The 24,213-nt window shown below is 46.8% G+C and overlaps 2 protein-coding genes across 2 annotated transcripts; one reads left to right on the top strand and one right to left on the bottom strand.

The window, feature by feature from the left end:
* Nucleotides 1-3,976: 3,976 nt before the first annotated feature.
* CUNH3orf84 (chromosome unknown C3orf84 homolog) lies at nucleotides 3,977-17,867 on the top strand. The gene is made up of 4 exons (XM_041676783.1): nucleotides 3,977-4,003; nucleotides 5,882-5,995; nucleotides 16,827-16,883; nucleotides 17,451-17,867. Exons 1-4 carry the CDS (start codon nucleotides 3,977-3,979, stop codon nucleotides 17,865-17,867), a joined length of 615 nt encoding a protein of 204 aa, XP_041532717.1.
* A 622-nt stretch (nucleotides 17,868-18,489) lies between these two features.
* Klhdc8b (kelch domain containing 8B) lies at nucleotides 18,490-23,995 on the bottom strand. Its single transcript, XM_041677214.1, has 6 exons — nucleotides 23,541-23,995; nucleotides 22,090-22,602; nucleotides 20,829-20,993; nucleotides 20,270-20,494; nucleotides 19,647-19,748; nucleotides 18,490-19,300 (listed from the first exon to the last, which is right to left on the bottom strand). The coding sequence occupies exons 2-6, from the start codon at nucleotides 22,463-22,465 to the stop codon at nucleotides 19,104-19,106; spliced, it is 1,065 nt and encodes a 354-aa protein (XP_041533148.1). The 5' UTR covers nucleotides 22,466-22,602; nucleotides 23,541-23,995; the 3' UTR covers nucleotides 18,490-19,103.
* Between the last annotated feature and the right edge of the window lie 218 nt (nucleotides 23,996-24,213).

Below are 24,213 nucleotides of genomic sequence, written 5' to 3'. Positions count from 1 at the left end.
CAAGAGCTAGTTCCAGGACAGGCTCCAAAACCACAGAGAAACCCTGTCTCGAAAAAAACAAAAACAAAAACAAAAAAAAAAACAAAAAAAAAGAATGCTTTGCTTAACATACAGTGAGACCTGTGTTTGATTCCCACAAATATGATGATGTTGATAAATTATTGTAACATTACAGATAGAAGCATGGTGGTGCATGTCTAAAATTCCAGCATTCAGAGGCAAAGACAGGAAGACTAGGATGTTAAAGCCATCCCTGTTATGAAATATTATTTTAACTAGGCAAAGGTGTGTTACATTTGTTTAGTGACGTAAGGATGTGTGTTTAATTATTTTAAGATGTGTTGCTGTTTCACCTTGCCTGCCTAAGGCACCTGATTTGTCTAATAAAAAGCTGAACAGCCAATAGCTAGGCAGGAGAAAGGATAGGCAGGGCTAGTGGGCAGAGAAAATAAATAGAAAAAATCTAGGTTTGAGAAAAATGAACTCCCTGGGCCAGAAGCAGGCAACCAGGAGCCAGACATATGAGAAGCAGTGAAAGTAAGATATACAGAAGAAAAGAAAAAGGGAAAAGCCCTTATGCAAAACATAGATAAAGAGAAATAGGTTAATTTAAATTTAAAAAGATACCCTGGGGGGCAGTGGTGGCACAGGCACTCGGGAGGCAGAGGCAGGAAAATCTCTGTGAGTTCAAGGCCAGCCTGATCTACACAGCATGTTCCAGGACAGCCAGGACTATTAACACAGAAAAACTCTGTCTTGGGTGGGGGGGTGTAGAGAAACACAACAACAAAAACCTGCCCCCACCAAAAAAAAAAGCCAGAAAGAAGCCTGAACTAGGCTGAACATTTAAAGCTAATAAAAAGTCTCTGTGTCATGATTTGGGAGCTGTTTGGTGGGTTGGTGGCCTTAAAGAAACAGCTTCCTTACTCATCCTCAGCAACAAAGCCAGGCTAGTGCCAGTCTAGGCTCTGTGAGACTCTATCTCAAAATGAAACAGCAAATGACAGAGTTGAAGTCCTCCTCCATCCCTGACACCATTCCTCTTTCTGTTCTCCAAGTTTCTTCTGTCCTGAGCTTGTTAATTACCAGGCTTTTGCATGTTTTATATTTTGATTCCACATGCTTGTCCACAAGTAATATGTGGCATTGTTTGAGGCAGTAGCTCACTATGTAGCCCAGGGTGGTCTGGCACTCACTATGTAGCCCAGGCTAGTCTCAACTTCACCTTGTAGTCAAGACTGACTTTAAACCTCTGATGCTCCTACCTCCACCTCCCAAGTGCTGAAATTACAAATGCGCCACCTAGCTTAAGATTTCTGGTTATATGTTTAGGATAGGTAATCTCACTGTCAATTCCATGAGGTCTAGCGTCACCAGACACAAGTCTGTGGGCAAAGCCTGTAGGGGATTATCTCGATTAGATTTAACCAAGGTGGGGACAGACAGACAGACTATCCCCTGGGCTGGCATCCTAAACAGTATAAAAAGGAGGAAATACACTGAACGCAGAACTCCTTACCACCTTCTCTCTTCCTCCTTTGCTCTTTTTTTTTTTCTGACAATTATCTATTTAGTGTTAGGTAGGGAGTTGTGCATGCTGTGCTGGAGAGATCAGAGGAGTCCACAGGAGCTGGTTCTCTCTCCTCCCACCATGTGGGGTCCGTGTTCTTTGTTTTACAGAAGCTTTTCAGTTTCAGGAGGTTCCATTTATTAATTGTTGCTCTCAGTGTCTGTGCTACTATGGTTATATTTAGGAAGTGGTCTCTTGTGCCAATGTGTTCAAGTGTACTTCAAGAGTAGCCAGTACCTTAACCACTGAGCCCTTCCAGCCCCAGTTTCTGCTCCTTGACTGGTTGAACAATCAACTACCACAAACCCCTGCTGTTGTAACTTCCTAGTTGTGATGAATTATGAGACAAAATAAACCTAATATCCCTTGAGTTAGGGTATTTTATCAAAGCAATAGAAAAGTAACTGAGACAAACCCCAAATCTGAAGACAATTCTGTAACATTTTATGCTCATGCATTTCTAGTACTGGATAGGAGAGGTATATCATTACTATGAATCATTTTATATTGATGTGTGAGAAACACTGGGATAGACTTCCTGACAACAACACAGTGACATTTGTTTTCTGCTGTTGAACTTTGTTTTTTGTTTGTTTTGTGTTGAAACCCACAGATTTGACTCCATTCCATCTTGACTTAAGTTTCAAACCTATTCTTGATCCTCAAGGCCAGATAACTGGATGTTTGATCTAAGGCATGGTTATTGGATGTTTTGAGAATTTGGAAGTAATTACACTTGCTTGATCCTTGTGTCATGATATGGGAGGATTTTGCTCTCCCTTTCTCCTTGGGGTATATAAGGGTTATGAGAAATAACTTTGGGCAGATACCGTATTCACTGGAAGCCCTTCCAACACTATCTTCTGTCTCTTGTCTATTTCTTTCCTCAATCCTCACTCCCCCTTTGAAGCATATTAGAATAGGTCAGCTTGTTTCTGACAAATTTGAGAGTAGAGAGAGATGACTCAGCAGTTAAGAGCACTAATTGCTCTTCCAGAGGACCCAGGTTCAGTTCCAAGCACCTAAATAAAAGGTCATAACTTCCTGTATGTCCAGATCCAGGGAAATTCAACACTCTCTTCTGGTGTCTATAGGTACTGCATGCATGTGGTGCTCATATACACACATGAAGACAAACACTCATTCACATAAAATAAAATGCAATTGGAGGTTTCACTCTTGCCCATCAGTTCCTGAATAACCACTCAGAAGCTTAATATTACTTCTAAATGTTTGGCTGATGGCTCAGGCTTATTACTAGCTAGCTCTTACATCTTAAATTAACTCATTTCTATTCATCTGTGTGTTGTCACATAGCCATGGTGTTACCTCATTTTCTACATGTCTCGCCTCCTCAGTGGCTGGACGGTATCTCCCAGACTCTGCCCCTCCTCACCTATCTCTATATTTGGATTTCCCTTCTGGTTCTACCCTGCCTTGCCATAGGCCAAAGCAGATTTATTTATCAACCAGTGAGAGTAACACATATTCACAGCATACAGAAAGATATCCCACATCAATAAAATAATCTTTTTTCTTCTCTTTCTGTCCCTCACCTAGCTCTTTTTTCCTCTGACCTTGCAGTTGAGCTTCTATTGGAACCTTTCTGGATAGCCAACTTCTTTTGGTAAAAAGAAAAGGATGAACTGCTCATTTTCCTGCTTAGATAAAACAAAAAGTATATAATTGGCCCAAATTAACACCAAATCTCTTCTCCCTCATGTAAGCCCTATGGCATTCACTTGTAAAAAGTGCCATTCCTAGATAATGGTGGTGGCAAATACCTTTAATCCCAGCACTGGGGGCTGGGGTGGGTAGCAGAGACAGGCAGATCTCTGTGACTTCAAGGCCAGCCTGGTCTACAGAGCAAGTTCCAGGACAGCCAGGAATACACACAGAGAAACTCTGTCTTGAAACATAAAACAAGACAAAGAAAAATGGCATTCCTAGTCACAAAAAATCTGGCATAAGTAGGCAAAGCTTGATTATGAGGCAGGAATTTTTCCTAAGAGCAATCAACTCTTTGATATTTTTTCTGACCTTATAGAATGCTTTCTAAATTGATGTCCCTAGCAGCATTGTTATGGAGTCTTTAAGACAGTGTTTGCCTCTAACGTGGTCTTTAATGTTTCACTGGCTGTGAGTTCATAGGCTCTACTGTGGAGCTCTGCATGTTTGTATAAAGACTCTCCCAGGACCCCAATGACCACAGCTGGAGTTCTCTCAGCAGAGCAGTCAGACAGGAGAGCAAGAGGCTGGGTCCCGCCTCGACAGCTGCATTGTGCAGTCACAGCCTCCTTTTGTTACTAAGCAACAAAAAGCTGACCTCTTGAGGTTCTCTCTCCTCAGATGTAGCATCAAAAAGACAAGAGGAAAGTTTCCCTTTTTGGCTGTCTTCGTGGAAGGATGCAAAGTGCTTTAATCGGCTCCTGGGTAAGAATTAATCCTGGCCCTCCGGCCAGTGTGAAGTCATGAAGACAAAGTGAGGTGCCAACTGCATCAACATCCTTATCTGGGTGGCAGAGGCCTTGAGCTGCCCTCTCCCCCTCCATATCTCCACACCCCTGAAAGTTGCCTTGCTCCCCGCTCTCTTGCTAGCCAGCCAGCCTCTTAGCTTATAGCATTCAGTTCTTCATTGTCTTTCCAAGATTCATTAAACCTTCAGGACTAATTGTTCTCTAATTGGCAGCATCTGGATATCAATGTTTTTATTTATTTCCTGGGCCCATCCCCCCTGGAACACAGTGAATGGTGTTGAACTCAAATATTGCTAAACTGAGTAAGGAGTGAGGGGAGCCCACACATAGTGCAGGACCAGGTAGACAGTTAAGGTGCAAATCCTCAGTGAAATGGAAGGAGATCTCAAGAGCCCACTGTTGGGCTGAAGGCCACCCTCAAGCCAACCCCCTCTGCTTAGGGTTATGATTATGGAGGACTCTGATCTCCAAAAGGACTCAATACAAAAGGCTTGGGTCATAAGAGTCCCCCGAATGATATCAGCACAGAACAGTCCTTCCACAGAAATTTACTCTTTAAAAAATGAACTTTTTGTTTTTTTATGTGTATGAATGTTTTCTCTGTATGTATGTATATATGTGTGTCTGGTGCTCAAGGAGGCCAGAAGGTGGCATCAGATTCCCTAGAACTAGGAATATAGATTCTTGGGAGCTACCATTTGGGTGCTGGGGATCAAACTTAGGTTCTCTGGAAGAGCAACCAGTGTTCTTACCTAGTGAACTCTCCAGCACTAAAATAAATGTTTTTATTCTTTGGCCATATAATTCATATACGTAAATGTATTTGATCATTTTTACCTCCCCTTCCCTTTCTTACCCCACTCTGAGTACAACTGAACCCCTTATATTTCCAACACAGCTCCTTCTACTCTCTTGTCCTTTGTTTATTTTTTTATTTTTTGAGACACAGTCTTCCACTGTAGCTCAGACTGGCCCCGGAACTTTCTATGTAGCTCAGTATAGCCCTAAATTCACAGTACCCTCCCACCTCAGATGTAGCCACTGCTTAGATTACAGTCATAAGCCACCATGACTGGCTGACGAGCGCTCATTTCTGGTTTTCACTAGTACCTGCCGGTGGTGTATCTGGAAGGGCCTCTATTGCTTATATTCTCTGTTGGGAAGGTCTTCCTTGAGTGACCCATGTCTAGAGGTGCTCATTTTTGCCCCAGAATAGCAGAGTATATGGCAAATGAGTGTTCACAGCCTTGTCAGTAGGTTAAAATAAACATCTATTGAATTCTTGGTTCTAAGGGCCCTTGACCCACTATTAATATTGTGGGGAGAGAAACAAAGGGGACATGCTTTCAGATCTAAGGGAAGCACCACCCCACTCAACAGTAGCTTTACCTACAGAAATATAGTCTGGCACACGCCTTTAATCCCAGCACTCGGGAGGCAGAAGCAGGTGAATCTCTATGAGTTCAAGGCCAGCCTGGTCTACAGAGTGAGTTCCGGCAGGACAGCCAAGGCTGTTACACAGAGAAACCCTGTCTCAAAAGAAGAAAGAAAGAAAGAAAGAAAGAAAGAGAGAGAGAAAGAGAGAGAAGAAAAGAAGAGTATGCTCTGACTAGACAATGCCCTTTCCCTTCCACACACACATAGATCAACACGCTGAGACCACTTGTCCCAATGAAGGATGGGGACAGCTCTGTGCTGACCCCAAAGCAGGAGTATTGCTCCTCTGCAAATTCTAATGTCAAAAACTGGAAGAGTTTCTGACATTAGATTTCTTGGAAGTCTGGGGTAGGGATTTAAGTGGACTTTACCATCATTCACCTCTAACTTGTTTCAGCACAACAGTGGCTTCTACGGGCACTACCGGGGTCAGGTCAAGAGTGAGAGCGCTGGAGAGTACCGCCTTGCAGCCAAGCCCCCTCCTCCAGCAGTGTTCCTGCAGAGATGTGAGGTACAGGGCATCCCTGAGGGCAGTGGGAAAGAGAGGGCTATTCCTGCCTCTTTCTCTCTCTTTTTGTTTTTTGGGTTTTTGTTTGCTTGTTTTTCGAGACAGGGTTTCTCTGTAGTTTTTATTTTTTTTATTTTTGAGCCTGCCCTGGAACTAGCTCTTGTAGACCAGGCTGGCCTCAAACTCACAGAGATCCACCTGCCTCTGCCTTCCGAGTGTTGGGATTAAAGGCATGCACCACCACCACCCGGTCTATCCCTGCCTCTTCTCAAGAGCGTCATCTCAGCCCTGACAAGACAGGCAGCTGGAAACAGCCTACCCCTGGGACAGCAGGAGGTCTGGACCCTTGTCCTTGATTGAGGTCAGATCACTACCAAAAGGGTAGAAAAGAGTAGGTACCAAAGTAGGCAGTTTTGTTTATGGGTCCTTCTGGATGGGAGAAGGTTCTAAGCCAAGATAGGGTGGGTAGCAATGGGGAATAGAACCTTCAAAATCGAGAAAGCAAATCTTGAATTTTGCTGAATTTTCCTTAATTTCAGATTTTTTTGAGGCCCCAAAAACCCATGGCCAGCCTTCCAGGCCTAGGACTTGGGCATGAGCAGGAAGCCTCCTCTTGGGCAGGTGGTGGCTAGTATCAGCCAGCATCTCTTGCCAGGGAGGACTGGGAGGACAGGGAGCACAGGTGGCTTAGAAGAGCAGAAATGGAATTCAAGAGCCAAGGAGGAGGATACAGGCCTAGCCCTCCACCATTTTCATGCCTGTAGACAAGGAGAAGCTGAGATGTGTACACCAGTTAGGGTCGCAGCACTGAGAAGCACCCTCAAAATAGGAAAACTCAGGGGTGTTTGCTTACAAAAAACAGCAGGTGGGGAGGCCTTAGGAAAAGATGGCCTCACAAGATTTTGTTTTGGAGGGAGGATAAGAATTGAAACAAGGTCTCATTCTCTAGCTCAGGCTATCCTTGAACACATAATAATCCTCCTGCTCCAATGTCTCAAATCTAGAATTACACCCATGAGCCAGCACATCCAGCTAGTGTCACTGTTTAACAGCCGAGTGTCTGGCTTGGTTGTACATGTCTGTAATCTTAGCTACGTAGCAATACCCTGTCTCAAACACATAGGTTGGAGGTGTAACTCAGTAGCTCAGTAGTCAGGTAGAGTGTCTAGTGAGCATGAAGCCATGGATTTGATCCAGAGCATTGAATAGACAAGGCACATGCTCATAATCCCAGCACACAGGAGGATCATGTATTCAAAGTGTTCCTCAACTTTATAGTGTGTTTGAGTCCAGACCCTGTCTCAAAACAAAACTGAGCAAACAAAGAAACAAAAAGACTGGCAAATGGCCTTTACTGTTATCCCAGAAGGGCCGAAAGAGATCTTTCGAAAGAGGCAACATGGATTCTAGAATCCAGAAGAATCGAGGCTCCTGAGAACAGAAACATAGTCGGCCAAGGGCAGAAGGGGACAAGAAATGTCTCCCTATTTTCCTGTCTCCTCCCCGGGTTTCCCAGTGGTCACAGTGTTGTACGTACTCATTCTGCCTTCTAAACAAGGACGGGGAAGAGGAAAGCCCAGAGAAACACACCCCACCCACTGAAGCTTCTTGTTCCTCAGCTTTTTGCCAGGTCCTTTGGGATCTGCCATCTGGGTTCTTTAGGAACTGCTTTCTCAGGCTGACAGCTGTATCTTGGAGGTTGCCATGTTTCTTAGCATTCTTAGCATTTCCAGTTGGAAGGACTTATTGTCAATACTTACAAAACTGGGCCCAAACGCAGCTTCTGATTGCCCATCAGCACTCTCCTTCCTTTTGAAACCTGGGTGTGGTGGCATACACCTGCCATCCCAGCACTTAGGAGGAAAATTCAGGAAGGTCAGGAGTTCAAAGGTAGCCTTGCTACATACTGAGTCCGAGGTCATCTTGTCCTAAGCCAAAGAGAGAGAAAGGAAACATGTGAGCTGGTAGTACAGAGGCAGAAGCGATGCAGAACCTTGCCGCTGGATTTCTACACTTTCCTTCAGACAACACTCACCCCAGAGAGCAAGCATCCTCTTGATTCATTAAACCCGCCCTTCAGGAACAGACACGAGACATGTTTTGGCTGATGAGCCAACTGAAGACTTGAGGCATTTTCTAGTATTATCAAATGCCCCAAGCAGCTTGATCTCTATGTATTGGAGCTTGATTGAATAAATGTCAAGTCTCGTGGCTCTTTCTCAGTCTAAGCCTATTTTAATTAATAGGGCTGCCCAGGGAATGTGTGCATTTTACTTCCCATTGGCTGAGAGGCTCCAGCTTCAGTAGGCTGATTGCAGCTCGAGCTGTTTGTTTAAAAGCCTTCCTGAGATGCAGCAATGCTTTTCTCTGGGTTAGAGCAGGTGAAAATTTAATCTATGACATTCCGTTATGGGAAAAAATTTATTTTCTTCTTTTATTTTCCTTCGAAACCAGATGGATTTTTTCTAGCCTTTACCTGCCTGGTGTTTGGGAACTGTAATGTCAGTCCCGTTTGTTCCTGAAGTCAGACAAGAAGAGTCACAGACACTCTTGGACGCAGCAGGTCCTTTGGCTGCAGTGCTGTGTCCCTGTCCCACCCCATGCACTGTCTTCATCCGACACAGACCCCCACTGACTTGACACTGTCCAGTTTCCCCAGGACCCTTGGCTCTCCCACGTGTAAACACTGCCTCTTCCCAGCGGAACCTCTTTCTTCCTAAGGCCTCTTAATCAAGACTTATGTCTCTAGTCCCACATGCTCAGATACCACGGGCCCCTCAAGAGAAGAGAAGCCTAAATGGTTGGGAGACAAAAAACACAGCTGATGCTTCTTCCGAAGGGCAAGAGTACCCAGAGCTGCCTGGGCGGAGAGGAAATGACTCCCTTCTCACCAGGCTCCCACAGTTGTGAGCGAGCAAAACTGGAATCAGTGGGAGTTGAGAGATTATCCTGCCACTGTAGGAATAATGAGTTTCCAGAGCCAGAGTTGTCTCCAACAACAGAGGCATCCGTTCTAGGCTGTGTGTGATTCTGCTGCTAAGAATAGAGATGGGAGGAACCTAGAGGTCAGTTGGAGCTTGTCCTGGGCTTTCAGAATGTCAATTTTTTGTACGTGTATTTGTGTGCACATGTGTATATATATATATATATATATATATATATATATATATATATGGATGTCATTGTATCCACCTTGAGACAGGGATTCCTCTACGACTTGGGATTTGCTAATTCAACTAACCTGGCTGGCTAACACGTCCCAAGGAATCTTTCTGTCTCTGCTTTCCCAGGCCTAAGGTTACCATACCTCACTTCTTTTTTTTTTTTGGTTTTTCGAGACAGGGTTTCTCTGTAGCTTTGGTACCTGTCCCGGAACTAGCTCTTGTAGACCAGGCTAGCCTCGAACTCCCAGAGATCCGCCTGCCTCTGCCTCCCGAGTGCTGGGATTAAAGGCGTGCGCCACCACCGCTCGGCTCATACCTCACTTCTTATGTGGGTTCTGGGGATGGAACTTAGATCCTCATATGCGCAGAGCAAGCACTTCGAGGACTGACCTAGCTTCACAGGATCCCCCCCACCTATTTATTTATTCTTTAAGACTGGCCCAGGCTAGCTTTGAATTCCCTGTGTAGATGTGGGTGAACTAGAACTTTGTTGTTATTTGGGAGAGAGGGTCTTTAATCATTTGGAACTGAAAATGGCCTTGAATTTCTGGCCATCTTGCCTCTACTCCCAAGTGCTGATATCATAGGAATGTGCCATCACTTGCATTGTAACAAGACTTTTTCTGTCCTGCCAGCTAATTCCTAAATAATGACATGGAGACTTCTTATTAATTATGAAGCTTGGCTTATAGCTTAGGCTTGTTTCTAACTAGTTCTTATAACTTAAATTATCCCATTTCTATTACTCTACTATGACACGGCATTGGCATTACCTTTCTTCCTCTCTTACCTCCTGTTTCCTCCCATGTCTTCTGGTGTCTCCTGCATGCCTAGATTCCTACTCTTCTTCCTTTATCTTCTATCTATTGTTATTCAGCTTTTTATTACAACAACCACAGCAATACATCCTCATACAATGTACAAATGTCCCATAACATTTCCCCTTTTCTGTCTAAATGAAAAGGAAAGGTTTTAACTCTAACATAGCAAAACTATATACAATAAGAACAGTTATCAGGTATGAATTACATTCACAATGTTCAGTTCATTAGTATTGGAAAATTCAAAGAAAACACTCCGTTATCTATCCTGTCTTGATACAAACTTTTATACCTGATTTACTTTCTATCAAAACTAAGAAAATCTGTAATAAATATCTAATCTTCAAACCCATCACAGTCTCGAGAAGGATATAATATTACCTGATTAAATAGGAAGGTACAGGGCAAGCAACTTCCAAAACTAAGAAACAACAGAGATAACTGGCTGCCTGGACAATCACCAAAAGTTCCTTTGCAATATTAGAGTATACATCTTTGGCTTATAGGCCTTGATTATCTGACAGGCTTTTTGGTGAAACAGGAATTTTGAAGGGCTGTCCTATCTTGTCTTGGCAAAGTTTGGCAGTTTTGTGTTATGTTTGGCCAATTTGGACACCATACTTTCAGCAGTGGAGGTGAGGGTAGTTTCTTGCCCAGTGGTTAACTTTGCCACAGTAAAAGCAAACTCCATATGGAGGTTCTTTGATACCCATTATCTTTTTTTTGAAGTAGATTTGTTGCTGCCAGGAGCAGACACATCTCATTGGCATGAAAAAGCCTTATTTTATTAAAACATTTTACATGCCATACTTTATAGCTCTATGAAGTGTTTGAAGACCATCTATCTAGCTAAAATATAGCTCTATTTGACTGGGAAAACATATGTAACATGACTATAAGTTTAATTGTCATAGATGACATTGATGGCTAACCTGTATTTCTTTATTATCCTAAATTGCTTTCAAAGACTAAAACTTCACATTATTTTTTCAAATTCTTTTTAAAATAATTTATTTATTTTTATTTTATGTGCATTGGTGTTTTGCCTGTGTGTATGTCTGTGTGATGGTGTATGTTGGTGTTGGAGGCCCTTCTGTCTATGTGTTGATTTTATTGGTTAATGAATAAATAAAACTTTAGCATGGGAGGAGGAAGGCAGAGTCAGAGAGAAGTCATGGATCTATCTCCTAAGATAGACGCTGGGAACTTTAGCTGGTAAGCCACAGCCACGTGGCTATACACAGAATAATAGAGACGGGTTAGTTTAGGATATGAGTTTAGCCAGAAATACGCTTAAGCTATTGGCCAAACAGTATTGCAAATAATATGGTTTTCTGAGTGATTATTTCGTGGCTGGGCAGCCAGGAAGAACAAGCAACCCTTCCCCCAACAGCATATAGGTTGGTTTACTTCAGCAGTTCCTCCCACAATCCAATGTCTTTCAGCAGTTGCTATTTGTTCAACATTCAAAAAACTCAAAGTCAACAAAGCACCATACAGGATCCAAATGCCTTGTGTATTTCCCATCTTTATGTGGCTTTTTCTTTATATTACTTGACTCTTTTTACTTCATTATTTTTAAACTATTTTTTCCTATGACTATACCCATTTTTTTTTTACTATATCTGTTTAAAAGTTTTCTTGGTCTGGACCACTTTACAATGTGCCTGCAGCCTTCTCTGATAACATGAGGAAACCTTAAATCTGCTTCTCTGCTCTACACATGGCACTGGCTGGCTCACGCCTGCGGGCATGACTGGGAACCACGTCTCTGTATGTTGTGGCCCACCTGAGAGACTGTGGGACTAGGAAGCTGTGTCTGGTTCCATGTTTGTGCGTTTCAAACTTTTAAAAAAAGCTTTCTCAGGTCCTATGTGGAATACTTGCCCCCATGTTGGATGCCATATTTAATGAGTCTTTTTCTGTTCCAACAACCATCTCTCAATTAATGACACAAAGACTTCTTATTAATTATGAAAGTTGGCCTATAGCTTAGGCTTGTTCTAAACTAACTCTTATAACTTGAATTAACCCATTGATATTAATCTACCATTACACGGCATTACCTCTCATGCACCTCCTGTTTTCTCTCTGTGTCTCCTGGCATTTCCTGTATGCCTAGATCCCTCCTCCTCTTTCTTTCTTTCTTCTTTTAGAAATTCTACCTGTACTTTCTGCTTTTTATGGCAGCAACACATCTTCACAGAGCTTACAAATATCCCACAGCATTCCACTTTATGCACTGGTGAGACAACCCTCGAGGCTTGTGCATGATGCGCATACTCTCCTAACTGAATGCACCCAGTTCAACCTTGAATTTATGACCCAGCTACTTCCTTTTGATGTGGGAGTGTCATATATCAATCTGTTGATTTCATTGTTTAAGCAATAAAGAAACTGCTTGGCCCTCATAGGTTAAAACATAGGTAGGAGGAGTAAACAGAACAGAATGCTGGGAGAAAGAAGCTGAGTCAGGAGTCGCCATGATTCTCCCACTCCAGGCAGACGCAGGTTAAGATCATTCCTGGTAAGCCAGCTCGTGGGCTACACAGATTATAAGAAATGGGCTAGTCCAGGTGCGAGAGTTAGCCGAGAAAAGGCTAGATATAATGGGCCAAGCGGTGTTTAAAAGAATACCGTTTCCGTGTAATTATTTCGGGGCATAAGCTAAGCTAGCCATGTGGGCGGCCGGGTGCCTGGGACGCAGCCCCACCGCTCCTATTTCAACATCCTTTGTTTTAGGATTACAGGGGTATGCAACAATGCCTGGTGACATTTGTTTATTTACTTACTTCACACATGTGGATACCTTTCATCTTACAGGCCTTAGATTTTTTTTCATTGAAATGATTATACATTAATAAATGCTTAAAAGAAAATAAATAAATAAATAAATAAATAAATAAAATAAATGCTTAAAAGAAATACTTGAGAACCCATCTGTAATTTGCCCAGTTTTCTCTTAACAGAAACATTTTACAATGCTATAGCAATTACATTATTGCAATTCACCAATCTCATTGAAATTGCCACGTTTGTATTTGCATTGGTATACATGTACTTGGATTGATAGGGTGTTACCCAGCGCAGGTTCACATAGTGACCAGCAGAATTAACTTTCTGACAAGCATCACCAAGAACCACAGTGCTGGCCTTTTACCAGCATACCTGCCTGCCTCCTGTTCCTCTACTCCTTCCCAGTTCCTATCAACCTGCTTTCACTTCTAAAATTCTGCTGCTTGAAAATGCTTGGATAAGTGTCACGGTTCACGCTTAGAATTCAGCTACTAAGAAGGCAGGAAGCCTGTGACTTCCAGGTCAGCCAGGCCTACACAGGGAGACCTTGTCTCGAAAGAAAAAAAAAATCATCCAGGCATTGTGGCCCACCTCTATAATTCCAGCACTTGGGAGGCTGAGGTAGAAGGATGACCACAAGTTTGAGGCTAGCCTAAGCTACACGGTGAGCCCAGGACAGTCTGAGCTGCAGTGTGAAATCCTGTCTCAACAAATCAGTGACTTAAAGGGGGAAACTGCCATGTAAGTGTAATAATACAGTATGCAACCTCGGAGGTTGGTTTTTCTGGCTCAGTGTAATTTCCTGGAGAGTCATCCAAGGAGTTATGGCTATAAATAGCTCATTTCTTTTCATTACCAAGTAGTGTTCTATGGTTTGTATGGATTGGATTGTTTGAGCATTCGCCTTATTAAAGGGTATCTGTGCTGATTCCAATTTTGGCTCTTATAAATAAAGCTGCTGTTAACATTTGTGCAGATCTTTGGGTGAGCATAAGTTTTCTTTTCTCTGGGATAAATGCCCAGAAGCTCGGTTGCTGGATCATATGGTAGTGGCATCTTTAGTTTTTAAAGAAACTGTCAAGCTGTTTTCCATTGTAACCTTGCCATTTTACATTCCCACCAGCAGGGCATGAATGATCCAATTTCCCTGCTTTTCCACTAACACTTGGCATTGTCTCTATTTATAGTTTTAGCCATTCTGATATGTGGGTGATGAGGTTTTACTGCAATTTTGATCTGTGCTTCTCCAGTGTTTAATGCTGTTAGGCATCTTTTCGTGTTCTTTGCCATCTGGATATTCTTTTTTTTTCTTTCTGTGAAATATCTTCATGTAATTTGCCCATTTCTTATTAGATTTGTTTGTTATTTCACTATTGTAATGATATTGATCTTTATATATTCTAGATTCTAGTCCTTCTTGAGGATGTGGTTTGCAAGTATATTTCCCCCCTGTCTGTAGTTTGCTTTCCATCTTCTTCTTATGGATTTTCATAGGAAAATCTTTTTGGGAGATAGGGTCTCCCTGTGTGGACCAGGCTGGCCTTGAACTGGTGACCGACCTCCCACCTCAGCCTCCTAAAGGCTGGAGAGCTGTCATGCCTGGCACAATTTTTTAAAATATTTATTTTTGTGGGTGTAGTGTGTGCCTGCATGATTTTCTGTGTACCAAGTGTGTGCAGGAGCTAGAAGAGTCCAAATGTGTTTATCCCCTGGACCTGGAACTACAAGTGGTTGTGAGACACCTGATAGGAATGTGGTAACTGAACCTGGATCCTCTGCAAAAGCAGTAAGAACACTTAAGCGCTGAGACCTCTCTGTAGTCCCCAAGAACAGAAATATTTTAAGTCTGATAAGGTCTAGATTTTAGTTAGTTTGTTTGTTTGTTTAGTTTGTTGATTGGTTTTTGTTTTTCTTTTCTTTTCTTTTTCTTTTTCTTTTTTCGATACAGGGTTTCTCTGTGTGATGGCTCTAGCTGCCCTGGAACTAGCTCTTGTAGACCAGGTTGACCTTGAACTCACAGAGATCCGCCTGCCTCTGCCTCCCGAGTGCTGGGATTAAAGGCGGCACCACCACTGCCTGCTGATCTGTCTGCTCCCACCTCCCACATGCTGGGATGACAGCATTGCCCCCAACACCTGCCTTACCTTTTCTTCTTTGACTTTGATTTTAGTGTCAAGTCTAAGAACCCTTGGCCTGGTCTAGTGTCTGAAGAGTTTCTCCTTTTTTTCTTCTGAAAAATTTTGATTTTTGGTTGGTTAATTATTAGTTGATTTTGGGGCTTGCAAGTGTGTGTGTGGTGTGTGCTGAAAACCCAGTCCTTACCACTTAGGTAAGGCCCCAGTTCCAAGAGTCCTGGGATTTTAGTGCCAAATGTTCATAAGAAATGCTGGCCAGCTTCCTGTTTTCATCGAGTTATGCCGTTTGGAGATTACTTCCAGATATATAGTAGCTGAAGTAGGAAGTGCCTAAAGGGTAGACAGTTCTACCACAAGCTTCATTTGACTGAACCATCAATCTTTGTTGGAGCTAGTTTCTTTTCTCTCTCTCTCTCTCTCTCTCTCTCTCTCTCTTCTTTTCTCTATTTTTTCTTCTAGTTCTGGGGATAAAAATCCAGAGCCTCAGACCAGCTGGACTAGCACTCTACCACTGAGATACCCCAAATTCTGCATTTTATCTGAGCTTGTTGCCAGTCCTTGCTGATCCCATCCGTGGAGATCTCACCAGGTCAGGACTAAGGAAGGAATCTTTGGTGTGTTTAGAGAGACTAGTATGGCGGAAGTAGAGTCAGAGAGAAGGACCTTTGTCTTCCTGCTCTCATGATCACTATTATGATTTTGGTTGTTACAAACATGAAAAGCTTTTTGCAGATTTTTGGCAAACAAGATGTGGCCTGGTTTCTGTACACGGGAAGTTCTGGCTAGTGAGAAGACGATAGACTGGGAGTGGGGAATCTCAAAAGCACAGGCATAGGTGCAAAGCTCTTGTGATAGTTCAGGCAAGAGATGATGATAGTGGTTTTGACCAGGACAAGCCAAGTGCAACCTTCTAGCACCTGGGAAGGATCTTCAGGTTCAACCTGGGCTGTATAGTGAATTCCAATTCTGCTTGAGCTTTGTAGCAAGACTTTTCACAACAAATAGGAGGCTCAGCAGCTAAGAGCACTGGCTGCTCTTCCAGAGGTCCTGAGTTCAATTCCCAGCAGTTGGTGGCTCACAACATCTATAATAGGATCTGACATCCTCTTCTAATGTGCAGGTGTACATGCAGAGCGCTCATACATAAAATATAAATAAATACATAATTTAAAGAATTCGAGCAAGTGGCGGTGGCACACACCTTTAATCCCAGCATTCGGGAGGCAGAGGCAGGAGGATCTCTGTGAATTCAAGGCCAGCCTGATCTATAGAGTGAGTTCTAGGACAGTCAAGCCCACACAGAAACACTGTCTTTAAAAAATAAAATATTAAAAAATTAAAAAAAAATAAAATAAAATAAAACAACAAACAAACAAAAATGGAGAGAAGACTCAAGTATTTGGATCTCGCTGTCAGGTGCCATGGCCTGAACTCTAGGGAAAATGAGTTTGGAGGTGATCCATCAGTGATGTGTTTTGAGATGCTCTGCCATGCCTTGTCACAATGATATGGAGTTGGCAGCTGACTATTGAGCCTGGATCCAGCAGATGCCCTCACATAGAGACAGACATAGTCATTTCCAGATGTCATTGAGGGCACAGAGCTTGGCTGTGCTGTCAGGGAGTGTGGGTGGAGGAGGAAGACTGAGCCTAATCCTCAGGAACTTAGACTGAAAGCCGTCCACCGATGACAGGGTGTCCTGGCAGACATCCACTGGTCCCAGAGCTTCTATTTAGGGCACTCTCAGGACAAGAGAGACGGGGTGGGGTGAGGTATTGCTTTCATTCCTCTTCACCCTTTCAGGGTGTTGGCATTTTAGCAGTTTAGAAGTAGCCTCCCCGCCTCCGAAGGAAGCAGTATCTGCAGGAGCAGGTAAGCATGCCCCCTCCCCTTAACTTCCTTCTCATCTTCTTTCAAGGAGCCAGCAAGGCAACACTTCTTCTCCAAGCACGACAACCGCACTTCCTTCGACAAAGTGAGTGCTGGAAAGAGGAAGGGGGAGCCGGGCGGTGGTGGGGTATGCCTTTAATCCCAGCACTCGGGAGGCAGAGGCAGGAGGATCTCTGTGAGTTCGAGGCCAGCCTGGTCTACAAGGGCTAGTGCCAGGACTCCAAAGCTACAGAGAAACCCTGTCTCGAAAAACTAAAAAAAAAAAAGAAAAAAAAAGAGGAAGGGGGAGGAGTCCCTGACTGACAGAGGATGGAGCCGGTAGGGTAGAGACACAGCCTTTGGGAGAGCAAAGGTTTCTCCAATAAGCAGTTTATCTATTTTCCCTAACCTTTCCCACAGCTGAATAGCCCATGCCCCAGACAGAGGCAACTCTGCCTTGGTTTTCTTGGCTAGTTTCCCCAACAGTGTACAAATATCCCAGGGCACCACTCAGGGGCTTCATGCTAAGGAGGATGGCGTTACTGAGGATGCAGGGTACAGGTTAGGAGGCCTGGGACAATGCCAGCATCACCGAACTGTTATGGGATTAGATGGGGCCCAAGCAAATCCTGGATGCCAAGACTGTGGGCCAAGGGCCCGTACCGTTGAGAAGGGCCCCTACTGCCTGCTGCAGGGAATTGGAAGACGGAAAGACCTGGAACGCCTGTGGAAAAGACACACCTTCCTGCGTTGGGCACCCTGCGAGCTGGAACTGAGCCAGCAGCCGCCTCTGGAATCTTCCTACCAGATTGATTTCCCGTCAGGCACAGGACTCGCTAGGCTCCCCCAGCGCCTTGTCCACTTTGTGCAGGTCCAGCCTCCCTATGCCAATACCACCTACCAGCACAACTTTTGCCGGTCATCCCGGGGTGGCCCTTGTGGTAGCGCCAAGGTAAGGCCCCAAGAGCCAGTCGCTGAAAGGCTGCCTAACCTCCCAGGAATCCCGAGGCCCAAGCTGCTGCAGCACTACCTTCATGCTGGAGTTTCTGAGTGTTTAAATTGGTCCCAAGCATTAAACAGGGTCAGCTGACATAGTGGCCTGTTTGTACTGACAGCCCAAGGTGTCTCAGGGGCCTGTGATCAGCTTGCTGTCAGGTCCTGTGTCTGGCTCCCATGGCATTTGTGCCAATGCTTGTGTGCTGGGCTGGGGAGAAGCTGTCCAGGGAGCCCTGCCACTAAGTGAGAAAGGCTAGGGCCTGAGGCAGACTCAGAGTCCAGGAAGGTCGCCTTGACCATGGGTGGATTCTAGGGACCAATAACTTCTCAGTAGCTGTACCCTCTTCTACTCAGTGGAGCTATGGGGAACACAGAACCTGAGGGTCCTAAGTGAGCAGCCTAGAGTGGGCAGCTCCCTCCAGGAGCCAGGTGCCTTGAAGGGTGTGGCCCTTCGGCCACACAATCCTGCCCAAGAGATGTCTCCCCACAAGGAGACTGCCCCAGCCACCACACCACTGAGCCACGGGGACGGGGACGTGATTTCAAGGTGGTCCTAACCTTGACACTCAAGATGCCTTACGTTACCTAAGCCAGAGCTGAGGCTTAGCTGGAGTTGAGACACAGGTCACTTAAGGCTAGAAAGCATAAGAGGTGGGAGAGTCGAGGCCTCCAAAGGAGGGCAGGGCAGGAAGAGCATCAAAGCCGCACAGCAGACTTCATCAGGTTTTTTATTTCTACATCCAAACTCCCTGGGTCCTCACAACAGCCCTGTGAGGTAGGTGGGGCAGGAAAGTTTCAGAGCTCCCCATTCACAAATGAGGACGCCGAGGCACAGAGAGGTGAGACGGCTTGCCCCAGGTTAGAGGGCACAAAGCCAGCAGTCCTCTGACCCTCCGGCAGTCCCCATATTCTCTCCTCCATTTCTTCTGTGATCTCCAGCCTCAGAATACTCCTAGGGTCACAGGGACCCTCAGGGAAGGCTGGACGCTCAGACTTTTCCAGAATGGCCACTGGCGAAGGCCTGGTCAACTCTCAGGGCCTATCCTGGGAGACCAAGGCTCTTCTCTTCCACTTCAGAGTTGACAGAGGACCTATAAGTGCTGGAGATAGCTATGGTTGTGAGTGGATGGTGGTAAAAACAGGTGTAAGCATGTGTGTCCTGTGCTAAAGACAAAGGCTCCTCCAACCCCAGTACCTAAGGCAGTAACTCAGCTGCCCTCTCCTGTGCCTCCCTCATCCTACAGAGCCATGGGGAGCTCCCTCAGCGCTGAAAAGGAGCCCAATCTGCTTCTCTACTGAGCTGCTCTGGTAGACAGGTCTCCCCAGGCCTTCAGACCCCATCACGCAGACACAGTGCCTCCACAGCTTGACTGGGGCCCTGGGCCACACCTCCAATAACGAATAGCCGGGGCCCAGCCTGTAGGCTGGAACAGGAGCATCGGGCTGTAGGCATGGCAGGCAGTGCCTCCCAGCGTCGCCGTGCCAGACTGAAGCTCTCCACGGAGGCCAGAGGGCAAGGCTGGTTCCCTGCAGGAAGGACATAGATGGTGATAAGGGGCTCAAGGCCCTTTTACTCCCTTTCCCAGACAATGGCCCAGTAAGTACTACCCCAGCACCCGCTCCCAGTGCTTGTTCTTCATTGCCCAGAGTTCATCTTTGTTTATTCATTTATCCTTGCTTTAGTCATCTATTTGGTCACTTCCCCAGTCAGGCACTGGGGGATGCCCTGAGAGCTGGGACAACCACAAGCCCCCTGATTTACAGATGGGCAAAGCGCTGACAAAGCTCTAACCCCAGAGTCTAGAGAAGGCGGTCCTTCTAAAGATACTCTTTTCTGCTTCATACCTCCTCTCCCTCAGCTCTGCAGACTTACCGAGGCCCCCAATAGCCACAATGTTGCCCCCTAGGGAGCCGACCACAAAGTCAGCCCTCTTATCCCTCATTCGCAGGCTACGAGGCAGCTTAGTCCAGGACCCTGAAGGAGAGAAGACATAAGATGCACATACAGGCCAGGCGGTGGCGCACGCCTTTAATCCCAGCACTCAGGAGGCAGAGGCAGGCGGATCTCTGTGAGTTCGAGACCAGCCTGGTCTACAAGAGCTAGTTCCAGGACAGGCTCCAAAACCACAGAGAAACCCTGTCTCTAAAAACCAAAAAAAAAAAAAAAAAAAAAAGATGCACATACATAGACATACACAGCCGCGAGGAAGAGAAGATCTAAGATGTATATGCACATATACAGACATGAGGCACTGTGCACAGACACACGCAGATGCAAAGGAGAGAAGACGTAAGATGTATACACACAGACGACATATACAGACATGAGGCACATGCGCACAGACATACGCAGCGCGAGGGAGAGAAGACATAAGGTGTAGGCACACAGGCACAGAGACGCACACAGACGTAAAGGCATGCGCGCGCGCACACACACACACACAATGCCCTTGTATCCCACAGGGAGCAGGACAGACTAGAAGGGGTATTGCTCACCATGCTCCAGGTCAAACATCTCCACAGTGTTGACAAAGTGTGGGCGGGAGTAGAAATTGTGGGGCCCAGGCTGCTGCAGGCCACCCAGGCTAAAGACACTGCCTTCAGCCATAGCACAGCCAGCAAAGGCTCGGCGGCTGGGCAGGCTTGGGTGTCGGGTCCACGTACGGGTCTCCAGATCAAAAGCTTCAAAAGCAGTCACTGGGAGCTTGCCCTGGCGGCCTCCTGTCAAAGGAATGAAGCACCCGGGATAGAGCCCCGAGGGCTTGGTGGCATCTTACCAGGTAGCTGAACTGTCCATCCCAGGCCACTCCACCCGGCTGTGTACACACCGGACTATCAATCATCCATGAGACCATGTAAACCCTCAGACACTGAATTTAATTTTCCAACCCCAGTTGGGCCACCAAGGAGGCCTCAGAATAGGGCTGGATTACCACCAACAAAACTTGTCAAATACTGACATCTCAGACTAAAATTGATCCCTAATCCAGACAACCTACAGGGATGGAGACATCTGTACTCTTTTTTCCCCTTTCCCACATCCTTCAGCCCTTACCCAAGACATAGATCTTGTTCCCATGCAGGAAGGTGGAGGCCCCGTAGCAGGGTGTGGGCATGGAGGGTAGCGACAGCCAGCAGTCCCGGCGGGGCTCATAGACGCGTACCTGGGCCTGGGGGGCTGTGTCAGGACCCATTCCCCCCAAGGCATACACCATACCGTCTGCACAGAGAAGAGTAGTACTTCAGACCCCACAACCATGTCTGGCTGGTGAACCCCACCCCAAGAGCTCCCTTGGTCAGGCCCAGGGAGGGGATGGAGACCCATGTGTTTGTCAAAAACTTTGTTGTCCATCTGAAGTGGGAACTAGGAGACTGGGATTCCAGCTTTGGCCTAGGCTCCTCCAAGTGAAGAGCAGGAGGCAGCCGATCTAATTATAATCCAGCACTGTCTCCCTGGAGACGCTATGGCAACCAAATCTGGCATCTAAGCAGGCTAGCCTGAACTGGTGGTCAGACCAGGAGGCCACAAGGTGTGTGTGTGTGTGTGTGTGTGTGTGTGTGTTTAGAGGGGGACTCCCCTAGTGGGGGAGGGGAGGAATAGATTAAGACAGTGGTAGAGGGATAAAGAGACTTGCTCTGCATGAAGCTCAGTCTGTGAAGGGAACTCAGGGGATCAGCGAGGGGAAGGCCTGGGACTGGGAAAGGAGCCGGGAAAGGAGCCGGAGCCTGTGGGACAGAGCTGTGAGCCCCTGGCAGCACCTCTGCACCACGCTGTTTGACTAGAGTGGGTCCTTGCCTTCTGTTAGGTGTTCAGAGTCAGCTAGGGGCACATTGACAGGCCTTTGGGTGATGTGTCAGGCAGCTGGGGGCTTCCATGGCAACCACCTCCAGGTCAGCTTGGCCTTTGTCCACATCAGGATCCCTAGTGTGTGTGTGGTGGGGGGAGGTCTAAGCACTTAAGCACTTGCTGGGCTCAGAGCCAAGGCCTTTTTCCCCTCCCCCACTCCAGACTATTTATAACTATGAGAGTCATTAGGCCACACCCCCCACTGTCTCTTAGTAACAAAGAATGGAACAGGGTAGTGGCTGGGGTCTCCCATCTTTCTGGGGGCCTTCTGGACTCTAACCCCCATCTCACAGCCCAGAAAAGGCAATAAGCAGCAAGTTGCAGAAAGCCTAGATAAGAGAGGATTCAGGAGGCAAAGGTATGTCTAAGACAGTACCTATCCAGTCTCTGAGATAATGGACCCGGTCTGGAGAAGAGAAAATGAAGGCTGGAGGGGCACCTGAGGGACGTTACTTGATGAGCCACTCACCTCTCTCCACAGTCGCAACCCCCATGGCTGCTTGAGGGAGGGTGGCCCGACGCTCCCAGCGGCCTTCATCAGCCAAGAAGGCCTCCACAGCAGCTACTGGGCTCTGGACTTCATCCACGCCACCCACCACTAGCACCTGCTTCCCCAGAACCACAGCAGCTGCACCAGCCCGGGCAGTGGGCAGGGGTGCTAATGCTAGCCATGTGTGTGAGGCCATGTCCAGTGTCTCAGCAGTGTCCAGAGGTAACCCAGCCCGGCCACAGCCCCCCAACACCAGCAGGTGCCCATCCTGGTGTGCCACTGTGCCATATACCCGGCAAGTGGGCATGGGGGGGAACACCTGCCAAGCAAAGGCCCGGCCACCTCCTGCAGCCATGTTGCTCACTGCCAGTGGCAGGCCATGTTATTTGTTCAGGCTGCGGGCCTCCCTGAGGGGGACACGATAGGGCCTCATCTTGAATCTGCCAGGGCTGTAAGGCTGTGTCTGACCAGTCCAAGGGACCTTGCCTTCACCTGGAGGAGAGATGGAAAACAAAGGATCAGGGCCACTGTCAAGAAACAGATGAACGACACACAGCTAGAGGCAGGCCAGGCCCGAAGTCACTGATGGGGAAGGATCTGCTCCCTTTGACTAGCACTTCACTGGTGAAGATCCTTCTGTAGTGGAAAGGAGAATCGACTCCAGATTCCCAGACAGCTTTCTCACTTCCCATAGAGGCCTGGGGGGGCTCTCCCCACCCTGAACACCGAAAACTAGCAACTAGCAACTTCATCGCTTCGAATGGAACGGGAGGTAAAGTGACTAGAACCCAACTCTCTATCCCAGAGTCCTTTCTTCCCAGTAAGACTTATCCTGGTTTTCCAAGAGAGGAGTACTGAGTCCTCTGCACACCGGCATCTAGTGTGGCCTGGACAGCCATCAGGGTCCCTCCCCTGCAGTCCTTGACAGGGAGCAGCCCAGTCTACAAAGTACAACCTTTATATCAGCAGTCAATCTTGGTGTGAGGGATTCAAAGGGGACAGACCTCAGAATTACACACTCCTTTCCAAGTCCATCCTCAGGGGTGTGGCAATGCCAGCAAATTCCCTGGGAGGGATGAAGGGACTGGTGGGGGGATCTCAAGAGTACAGGATTTGAAGGTGCCTGAGTCCAGGGCTTTTCATGGAGGAATAAACAGCTGGAGCTGGATTCCTGAGCCCCCTAAAATCACATTCTTTAGCCTTCCCCTCTCTCTCTCTCTCTCTCTCTCTCTCTTTCTCTCTCTCTCTCTGTGTGTGTGTGTGTGTGTGTTGGGGGTCTCCACTCAGTCCCAGGATTTGGTAGGACAGCCTCCTGGCCCCAAACTTCCAGCTCAGAAGAGAGTGGGGGGCGGGTCTGTCTACTGGGCTTAATTAAGGCTCTAAGCTTCATGCCCCAAACTTCCCTTGAGCGAGCCTCCCGCGGGACTCACCCGCTGGATCTCTGATGTCGCCAGGGCACCGGTCCGCTGTTCCGCCTCCGCTGACGCTGGTTCTGGCTAGGGCTGAAGCTGGGCTCTGGTGGGGCTCCGGCACCGCTCAGGCGTGGGGCGGGGCTGGTCCAGGTCCGCCCCTCGCTCCCCCTCCCCAGATTCGGGGAAACCTCCTCCCGCCTTAACTCTGCACATGCCACGGCAGGAGTAGGGTGCACGGACCCACGGTCACCCAAAATGAACAGACAGGCATATGGACATCCAACCGGCCAGGATTTAGGATTCCACCGGGGGCGATGACAGAAACGAGGCAGCGGCGAGCAACACAACACCGATATGGTGAGCTCCGAGGCGGACGTCGTTCTGAGTCGGATCCACTGTGGGTGCATTCAGCAGGAGCTAGCCAGTGGAACCTGAGGCCTTTTAGGGGTCGGAGCCCGCCCATCACAACTGAGCCTTGAGGTGTCCAACCACCAGCTTTGCAGCGGCGCCCCCTGGAGGACACTAGGGCTGTAGCCTGGGCCTTGGGTTGGGGAACCCAGCTGCCCTGTCCTAACACAAAGCCAGCCACAGAACAGATCCTATAGTGTACACTGAGACCACTAGCAGGTGCGGCGCAGGAGCCGGCTGTGCTAGTCTTAGGACCTATCCCGTCCTTCTTTACAGAGAGCTG

The sequence above is a fragment of the Microtus oregoni genome, unplaced genomic scaffold (genome assembly GCF_018167655.1).
Source record: "Microtus oregoni isolate MIOR12 unplaced genomic scaffold, Mior012 000028F_ref0000031, whole genome shotgun sequence".
Taxonomy (NCBI): domain Eukaryota; kingdom Metazoa; phylum Chordata; class Mammalia; order Rodentia; family Cricetidae; genus Microtus; species Microtus oregoni.
Note: the sequence above shows the minus strand (reverse complement) of the source record. Positions and strands in the feature narration are given on the sequence as shown.

Coding starts and splice junctions, on each gene's coding strand:
- CUNH3orf84 (XM_041676783.1), top strand. CDS start 3,977: ATGCAAAGTGCTTTAATCGGCTCCTGG. Junction 5,996..16,826: donor TGTTCCTGCAGAGATGTGAG/GTACAGGGCATC, acceptor TCTTCTTTCAAG/GAGCCAGCAAGGCAACACTT. Junction 16,884..17,450: donor ACCGCACTTCCTTCGACAAA/GTGAGTGCTGGA, acceptor ACCGTTGAGAAG/GGCCCCTACTGCCTGCTGCA.
- Klhdc8b (XM_041677214.1), bottom strand. CDS start 22,465: ATGGCTGCAGGAGGTGGCCGGGCCTTTGCTTGGCAGGTGTTCCCCCCC. Junction 20,994..22,089: donor GGTTGCGACTGTGGAGAGAG/GTGAGTGGCTCA, acceptor TTCTCTGTGCAG/ACGGTATGGTGTATGCCTTG. Junction 20,495..20,828: donor GAACAAGATCTATGTCTTGG/GTAAGGGCTGAA, acceptor TTCCTTTGACAG/GAGGCCGCCAGGGCAAGCTC.